Raw genomic sequence first — 9,530 nt, 5'->3', positions numbered from 1 at the left:
TTCACCCCCCCTCTCTCCTCCCTCACCCCCCCTCTCTCCTCCCTCACCCCCCCTCCCTCCTCCCTCACCCCCCCTCCCTCCTCCCTCACCCCCCCTCCCTCCTCCCTCACCCCCCCTCCCTCCTCCCTCACCCCCCCTCCCTCCTCCCTCACCCCTCCTCCCTCCTCCCTCACCCCTCCTCCCTCCTCCCTCACCCTCCAACCTCCCTCACCCTCCAACCTCCCTCACCCTCCAACCACCCTCACCCTCCAACCTCACCCTCCTCCTCCTCACCCTCCCTCCCTCCCTCTCCAACCTCTCCCCCCTACCTCCAGCGCGATGTCCAGGCCGGTGAAAATCGCTCTGCAGGCCGAGCAGGTGATGTTTTTCCAGTTGAGGCCAAAGCCCCGAGTTGGAGTGAGGGCCGGGGCGGCGGACAAGCCGCGGCTCCCGGATTCCAGCGCCCCGAGACCCACACACACAGCGAGCAAGAACCGAGCAGCCATCACATCACAGCCCGGCTGACAGCTCCAGGCCGAGCCCCCCGCTGATTGACAGGCCAGTGGGCGGAGCCCCCCGCTGATTGACAGGTTAGTGGGCGGAGCCACCCGCTGATTGACCGGGCAGTGGGCGGAGCCCCCGCTGATTGACAGTGCAGTGGGCGGAGCCACCCGCTGATTGACAGGGCAGTGGGCGGAGCCACCCGCTGATTGACCGGGCAGTGGGCGGAGCCCCCGCTGATTGACAGTGCAGTGGGCGGAGCCACCCGCTGATTGACAGGGCAGTGGGCGGAGCCACCCGCTGATTGACTGGGCAGTGGGCGGAGCCACCCGCTGATTGACAGGGTCGTGGGCGGAGCCACCCGCTGATTGACAGGCCAGTGGGCGGAGCCCCCGCTGATTGACAGTGAAGTGGGCGGAGCCCCCGCTGATTGACAGGGCAGTGGGCGGAGCCCCCCATTGATTGACTGGGCAGTGGGCGGAGCCCCCCACTGATTGACAGGGCAGTGGGCGGAGCCCCCCACTGATTGACAGGGCAGTGGGCGGAGCCCCCCGTTGATTGACTGGGCAGTGAGCGGAGCCCCCCCGCTGATTGACAGGGCAGCGGGCAGAGCCCCCCGTTGATTGACAGGGCTGTGGGCAGAGCACCCCGCTGATTGACAGGGCTGTGGGCAGAGCACCCCGCTGATTGACAGGGCAGTGGGCGGAGCACAGCGATGATTGACAGGGAAGTGAGTGTGCGCCGCGCTGATTGGCAGTGGGTGGACGCCGCTCTGATTGACAGGGCAGTGGGTGGGCGCCGCTCTGCTTGATTGGGGCAGTGGGAGGGGCACCGCTCTGATTGACAGTCCCACGTGATAGAACATAGAACATTACAGCGCAGTACAGGCCCTTCGGCCCTCGATGTTGCGCCGATCATCTGACCTACACTATTCCATTTACATCCATATGTCTATCCAATGTCCACTTAAATGCCCTTAAAGTTGGCGAGTCTACTACTGTTGCAGGCAGGGCGTTCCACGCCCCTACTACTCTCTGTGTAAAGAAACTACCTCTGACATCTGTCCTATATCTATCACCCCTCAACTTAAAGCTATGTCCCCTCGTGTTTGCCATCACCTTTCGAGGAAAAAGGCTCTCACTATCCACCCTATCTAACCCTCTGATTATCTTGTATGTCTCTATTAAGTCACCTCTCCTCCTCCTTCTCTCCAACGAAAACAACCTCAAGTCCCTCAGCCTTTCCTCGTAAGACCTTCCTTCCATACCAGGCAACATCCTAGTAAATCTCCTCTGCACCCTTTCCAAAGCTTCCACATCCTTCCTATAATGCGGTGACCAGAACTGCACGCAATACTCCAGGTGCGGTCTCACCAGAGTTTTGTACAGCTGCAGCATGACCTCGTGGCTCTGAAACTCGATCCCCCTACTAATAAAAGCTAACACACCATATGCCTTCTTAACAGCTCTATTAACCTGGGTGGCAACTTTCAGGGATTTATGTACCTGGACACCAAGATCTCTCTGTTCATCTACACTACCAAGAATCTTCCCATTAGCCCAGTACTCTGCAATCCTGTTACTCCTTCCAAAGTGAATCACCTCACACTTTTCCGCATTAAACTCCATTTGCCATCTCTCAGCCCAGCTCTGCAGCCTATCTATGTCCCTCTGTACCCTACAACATCCTTCGGCACTATCCACAACTCCACCGACCTTCGTGTCATCCGCAAATTTACTAACCCACCCTTCTACACCCTCATCCAGGTCATTTATAAAAATGACAAACAGCAGTGGCCCCAAAACAGATCCTTGCGGTACACCACTAGTAACTAAATTCCAGGATGAACATTTGCCATCAACCACCACCCTCTGTCTTCTTTCAGCTAGCCAATTTCTGATCCAAAGCTCTAAATCACCTTCAATCCCATACTTCCGTATTTTCTGCAATAGCCTACTGTGGGGAACCTTATCAAACGCCTTACTGAAATCCATATACACCACATCCACGGCTTTACCCTCACCCACCTGTTTGGTCACCTTCTCAAAAAACTCAATAAGGTTTGTGAGGCACGACCTACCCTTCACAAAACCGTGCTGACTATCGCTAATGAACTTATTCTTTTCAAGATGATTATAAATCCTGTCTCTTATAACCTTTTCCAACATTTTACCCACAACCGAAGTAAGGCTCACAGGTCTATAGTTACCAGGGCTGTCTCTACTCCCCTTCTTGAACAAGGGGACAACATTTGCTATCCTCCAGTCTTCCGGCACTATTCCTGTCGACAATGACGACATAAAGATCAAGGACAAAGGCTCTGCAATCTCCTCCCTGGCTTCCCAGAGAATCCTAGGATAAATCCCATCTGGCCCAGGGGGACTTATCTATTTTCACACTTTCCAAAATTGCTAACGCCTCCTCCTTGTGAACCTCAATCCCATCTAGCCTAGTAGTCTGTATCTCAGTATTCTCCTCGACAACATTTTCTTTCTCTACTGTAAATACTGACGAAAAATATTCATTTAACGCTTCCCCTATCTCCTCTGATTCCACACACAACTTCCCACTACTATCCTTGATTGGCCCTAATCTAACTCTAGTCATTCTTTTATTCCTGATATACCTATAGAAAGCCTTAGGGTTTTCCCTGATCCTATCCGCCAATGACTTCTCGTGTCCTCTCCTTGCTCCTCTGAGCTCTCCCTTTAGATCCTTCCTGGCTAGCTTGTAACTCTCAAGCGCCCTAACTGAGCCTTCACGTCTCATCCTAACATAAGCCTTCTTCTTCCTCTTGACAAGCGCTTCAACTTCTTTAGTAAACCACAGCTCCCTCGCTCGACAACTTCCTCCCTGCCTCACAGGTACATACTTATCAAGGACACGCAGTAGCTGCTCCTTGAATAAGCTCCACATTTCGATTGTGCCCATCCCCTGCAGTTTCCTTCCCCATCCTACGCATCCTAATTCTTGCCTAATCGCATCATAATTTCCTTTCCCCCAGCTATAATTCTTGCCCTGCGGAATATACCTGTCCCTGCCCATCGCTAAGGTAAACCTAACCGAATTGTGATCACTATCACCAAAGTGCTCACCTACATCTATTTCTAACACCTGGCCGGGTTCATTACCCTGTACCAAATCCAATGTGGCATCACACCTGGTTGGCCTGTCTACATACTGTGTCAGAAAACCCTCCTGCACACACTGGACAAAAACTGACCCATCTAAAGTACTCGAACTATAGTATTTCCAGTCAATATTTGGAAAGTTAAAGTCCCCCATAACAACTACCCTGTTACTCTCGCCCCTGTCGAGAATCATCTTCGCTATCCTTTCCTCTACATCTCTGGAACTATTCGGAGGTCTATAGAAAATTCCCAACAGGGTGACCTCTCCTCTCCTGTTTCTAACCTCGGCCCAGACTACCTCAGTAGACGAGTCCTCAAACGTCCTTTCTGCCGCCGTAATACTCTCCTTGATTAACAATGCCACACCCCCTCCTCTTTTACCATCTTCTCTGTTCTTACTGAAACATCTAAATCCCGGAACCTGCAACATCCATTCCTGTCCCTGCTCTACCCATGTCTCCGAAATGGCCACAACATCGAGATCCCAGGTACCAACCCATGCTGCAAGCTCACTCACCTTATTCCGGATGCTCCTGGCGTTGAAGTAGACACACTTCAAACCAAGCTCTTGCTTGCCAGTGCCCTCTTGCGTCCTTGTAACCTTATCCCTGACCTCATTACTCTCAACATCCTGTACACTGGAACTACAATTTAGGTTCCCATCCCCCTGCTGAATTAGTTTAAACCCCCCCGAAGAGCACTAGCAAATCTCCCCCCCAGGATATTGGTACCCCTCTGGTTCAGGTGAAGACCATCCTGTTTGTAGAGGTCCCACCTACCCCAGAAGGAGCCCCAATTATCCAGGAAACCAAAACCCTCCCTCCTGCACCATCCCTGCAGCCATGTGTTCAACTCCTCTCTCTCCCTATTCCTCGCTTTGCTATCACGTGGCACGGGCAACAACCCAGAGATAACAACTCTGTTTGTTCTCGCTCTAAGCTTCCACCCTAGCTCCCTGAATTTCTGCCTTAAATCCCCATCTCTCTTCCTACCTATGTCGTTGGTGCCTATGTGGACCACGACTTGGGGCTGCTCCCCCTCCCCCTTAAGGATCCTGATCAGGCCAAATTGCTCGCCATTGCTCCATTCTGAATCTAAAACTGTCTCAGGATGATGGGCCGATCATTTAGGACTGAGATGAGGAGAAATTACTTCACTCAAAAGGTTATGAATTTTGGAATTCTCTACCCCAGACGGTTGTGGATGGTCAGGAGGTCGGGCCTGGTCAGGGGGTGGGAACAGGCCAGGGGGTGGGGCCTGGTCAGGGGTTGGGGTCTGGCCAGTGGGTGGGGCCTGGCCAAGGGCTGGGAACAGGCCAGGAGGTCGGGCCTGGTCAGGGGGTGGGGTCTGGTCAGTGGCAGGGTTAGAACAGGGTGGGTTCCAGTCAGTGAGAGGCAAATGCTCCAATGTTTCCAATCTCATTCCCAAATACTCCCCCATATCAGTGTGATATTCCTGGGGAGATTCTCCCCCATCTCAGTGTGATATTCCTGGGAAGATACTCCCCAATGTCCATGTGATATTCCCAGGGAGATTCTCCCCCATCTCAGTGTGATATTCCCGGGGAAATTCTCCCCCATCTCAGTGTGATATTCCTGGGAAGATACTCCCCAATGTCCATGTGATATTCCCAGGGAGATTCTCCCCCATCTCAGTGTGATATTCCCGGGGAAATTCTCCCCCATCTCAGTGTGATATTCCTGGGAAGATACTCCCCAATGTCCGTGTGATATTCCCAGGGAGATTCTCCCCCATCTCAGTGTGATATTCCCGGGGAAATTCTCCCCCATCTCAGTGTGATATTCCTGGGAAGATACTCCCCAATGTCCGTGTGATATTCCCAGGGAGATTCTCCTCCATCTCAGTGTGATATTCCCGGGGGAATACTCCCCCATCTCAGTGTGATATTCCTGGGAAGATACTCCCCAATGTCCGTGTGATATACCCAGGGTAATTCTCCCCCATCTCAGTGTGATATTCCCGGGGGATACTTCCCCATCTCAGTGTGATATTCCTGAGAAGATTCTCCCCCATCTCAGTGTGATATTCCCGGGGAAATTCTCCCCCATCTCAGTGTGATATTCCCGGTGAGATTCTCCCCCATCTCAGTGTGATATTCCTGGGAAGAGTCTCCCCCATCTAAGCATGATATTCCCAGGGGAATACTCCCCCATCTCAGTGTGATATTCCTGGGAAGAGTCTCCCCCATCTAAGCATGATATTCCCAGGGGAATACTCCCCCATATCAGTGTGATATTGCTGGGAAGATACTCCCCCATCTCAGCATGATATTCCCGGGGAAATTCTCCCCCATCTCCATGTGATATTCCCGGGCAGATTCTCCCCCATCTCACTGTGACATTCCCAGGGAGATTCTCCCCCATCTCACTGTGACATTCCCGGGGAGATTCTCCCCCATTTCAGTGTGATATTCCCGGGGAGATTCTCCCCCATCTCAGTGTGTTATTCCCAGGGGGATACTCCCCCATCTCAGTGTGATATTCCTGGGAAGATTCTCCCCCATCTCAGTGTGATATTCTCGGGGAGATTCTCCCCCAGCTCCATGTGACATTCCCGGGGAGATTCTCCCCCATCTCACTGTGACATTCCCGGGGAGATTCTCCCCCATTTCAGTGTGATATTCCCGGGGAGATTCTCCCCCATCTCAGTGTGTTATTCCCAGGGGGATACTCCCCCATCTCAGTGTGATATTCCTGGGAAGATTCTCCCCCATCTCAGTGTGATATTCTCGGGGAGATTCTCCCCCATCTCCATGTGATATTCTCGGGGAGATTCTCCCCCATCTCAGTGTGATATTCCCGGGAAGATACTTCCCCATCTCAGTGTGATATTCCTGGGAAGATTCTTCCCCATCTCAGTGTGATATTCCCGGGAAGATTCTCCCCATCTCAGTGTGATATTCCCGTGAAGATTCTCCCCCATCTCAATGTGATATTTTTGGGGAGATACTCCGCCATCTCAGTGTGATATTCCCAGAGAGATATTCGGCCATCTCAGTGTGATATTCCCGGAGAGATACTCCCCCATCCCTGTGTGATATTTTTGGGAAGATATTCCGCCATCTCAGTGTGACAGTCCCGCTAAAAGCCTGCTACCCGACCCGAACCCGATGGGACCCGACGACATGTGTCGTGTTCGGGTCGGGTTGGGCCCCTCTTCCGGGTCCGGCTTTCAGGCTCAGGTCTGGCCGAGTTCGGGTCGGCTCGGGCTCGGGGCGAAATTGGAGGGACTCGAGCCGGATCGGGCTGAGCTCCGGTGTGGATCAGTCGGGTTCAGGTCGGGTTCTTTTTCCCGATCTGAACAGGCTTTTTATTCCCAGGGGGATTCTCCCCCATCTCAGTGTGTTATTCCCAGAGTTACTCCCCCAGCTCAGCATGATATTCGCTGGGAGATACTCCTGCATCTCAGTGTGATATTCCCGGGGAGATTCTCCCCCATCTCCATGTGACATTCTCGGGGAGATTCTCCCCCATCTCAGTGTGTTATTCCCAGAGTTACTCCCCCAGCTCAGCATGATATTCGCTGGGAGATACTCCTGCATCTCAGCGTGATATTCCCGGGGAGATACATCCACCAGGTGGTTACTCCAAATTCCCAGTTGGTTATTCCCAGAGATGCCGCTAATGATAAATAAGAGAGTGTCTGTGGATGGACCGTTAGATGGCATTCAATAAAGTTCCACATAAAATGATTAGCATAGATTATCGCATATGGAATTGGAGATAGCCTTTGACTTGGCTGGAACAATGATTGAGAGATAGGATACTGAGAGTAGATAAACAGTTCCCAGTCTGATTGGCAGGATATGATAAGTCCCTATGGGAAAGTATGAATTATCCACTTTGGACCCAAGAAAGACAGATTGAGTATTTCCTCAAGTATTGTGGAGGAACAGAGAGATTAGGCTGCATTTTATTCATTCTTGGAATGTGGGCATCGCTGGCTAGGCCTGCATTTATTTCCCATCCCTAATTGCCCTTGAGTAGGTGGTGGTGAGCTGCCTTCTTGAACGGCTGCAGTCCTTGTGGAGCAGAAGGAATGGTGATAGAGTTCCAAGTCAGTATGGTGGAAGGTTACTACACAAGATAAGAGCTCATGGTATTGGGGGTAATGTATTAGCATGGACAGAGGATTGACTAAATAACAGGAAACAGAGAGTCTGGATAAATGGATCATTTTCAGGATGGTAAACTGTAACTAGTGGAGTGCCACAGGGTCCTCAACTATTTACAATCTATATTAATTGGATGAAGGGACTGGCTGTATTGTAGCCAAATTTGCTGCTGATACAAAGATAGGTGGGAAAGCAAGATGTGAACAGGATACAACGAGTCTGCAAAGGGATATAGACAGGTTAAGTGAGTGGGCAAAAAATTGACAGGTGTAGTATAATGTGGAAAAATATGAGGTTGTCCACTTTGGAAGGAAGAATCGGAAAGCAAAATATCATTGACACGGAGAGAGAATGCAGAATGCTGCAGTACAGAGGGACCAGGGTGTCCTTCCACATGAATCACAAAAAGTTAGCATGCAAGTACAGCATGTAATTAGGAAGGCAAATGGAATGTTGGGCTTTATTGCAAGGGGGGATGGAGTATAAAAGTAGGGAAGTCTTGCTACAAATGTACAGGGCATTGGTGAGACTGAACCTAGAGTACTGTGTACAGTTTAGGTCTCCTTATTTAAGGAGGGACATATTTGCATTGGAAGCAGTTCAGATAAGGTTCATTAGGCTGATTCCTGGGATGAAGAGTTTGTCTTATGAGGAAAAGTTGAGCAGGCTGGGCCTATACTCACTGGAGTTTAGAAGATTGAGAGGTGATCTTATTGAAATGAATAAGATTCTGCGGGGGCTTGACAGGGTAGATCCTGAGAGGATGTTTCCCCTCGTGGGGGAATCTAGAACGAGGGGGCAGAGTTTCAGAATAAGGATTCTCCCATTTAAGACAGAGATGAGAAGGAATTTCTTCTTCCAGACAGTCATTAGTGTTTGGAATTCTCTTTCCCAGCGAGCAGTGAAGGTTGAGTCATCGAATATATTCAAGGCTGAGTTAGACTGATTTTTGATTGACAAAGGAGTCAAAGGTTACGGGGAGCAGCAGGAAAATGGAGTTAAGGTCACAATCAAATCAGCCATGATCTTATTGAAAGGTGGAGCAGGCTCGAGGAGCCGAATGGCCTACCCCTGCTCCTATTTCTTATGTTCTTAAGTGTGTGACTTGGAGGGGAACTTGCTGGTGTTGAAGCCACACACCATCCTGACTTGGAACTATATCACCGTTCCTTCACTGTTGCTGGGTCAAAATCCTGGAACTCCCTTCCTAACAGCACTGTGGGTATACCTACCCCACATGGACTGCAGCGGTTCAAGAAGGCAGCTCACCACCACCTTCACAAGGGCAATTAGGGATGGGCAATAAATGCTGCCCTGGCCAGCAATGCCCACATCCCATGAATGAATAAAAAAATATATAGATAGGTTGAGTGAGTGGCCAAAAATCTAGCAGATGGAGTATAAAGTGGGAAAATGTGAAGTTGTTAACTTTGGCAGGAAGAATGAAAAAGCGGAGTATTACTCAAAACAGAGAACGACTGCAGAATTCCGAGGTGCAAAGGGATCTAGGTGTTCTAGCGCATGAGTCACAAAAGGTTAGCATGTAGGTACAGCAAGTAATAAAGAAGGCTAATGGAATGCTATCCTTTATTACCAGAGGAATTGAAAATAAAAGTAAGGATGATAAGCTTCAGTTATACAGGCATTGGTGAGATCACATCTCGAATACTGTGTGCAGTTTTGGTCTCATTTAAGGAAGGATGTAAATGCGTTGGAGGCGGTTCAGAGGAGGTTTACTGGATTGATACCTGGAATGAGCGGGTTGTCTTATGAGGAAAGGTTGG

At 50.5% G+C, this 9,530-nt stretch overlaps 1 protein-coding gene across 2 annotated transcripts in view; it reads right to left on the bottom strand.

The window, feature by feature from the left end:
* smpd1 (sphingomyelin phosphodiesterase 1) overlaps positions 1-517 on the bottom strand; it is a 30,104-nt gene extending 29,587 nt beyond the window's left edge. For both annotated transcript variants that reach the window (XM_068032975.1, XM_068032976.1), the window contains exon 1: positions 309-517. In XM_068032975.1, the coding sequence (XP_067889076.1) occupies positions 309-485 (177 nt within the window). In that variant the 5' untranslated portion in view covers positions 486-517. The remainder of the gene's footprint in view (positions 1-308) is intronic.
* Between the last annotated feature and the right edge of the window lie 9,013 nt (positions 518-9,530).

This window comes from Heterodontus francisci, chromosome 6 (genome assembly GCF_036365525.1).
Source record: "Heterodontus francisci isolate sHetFra1 chromosome 6, sHetFra1.hap1, whole genome shotgun sequence".
NCBI lineage: Eukaryota > Metazoa > Chordata > Chondrichthyes > Heterodontiformes > Heterodontidae > Heterodontus > Heterodontus francisci.
Note: the sequence above shows the minus strand (reverse complement) of the source record. Positions and strands in the feature narration are given on the sequence as shown.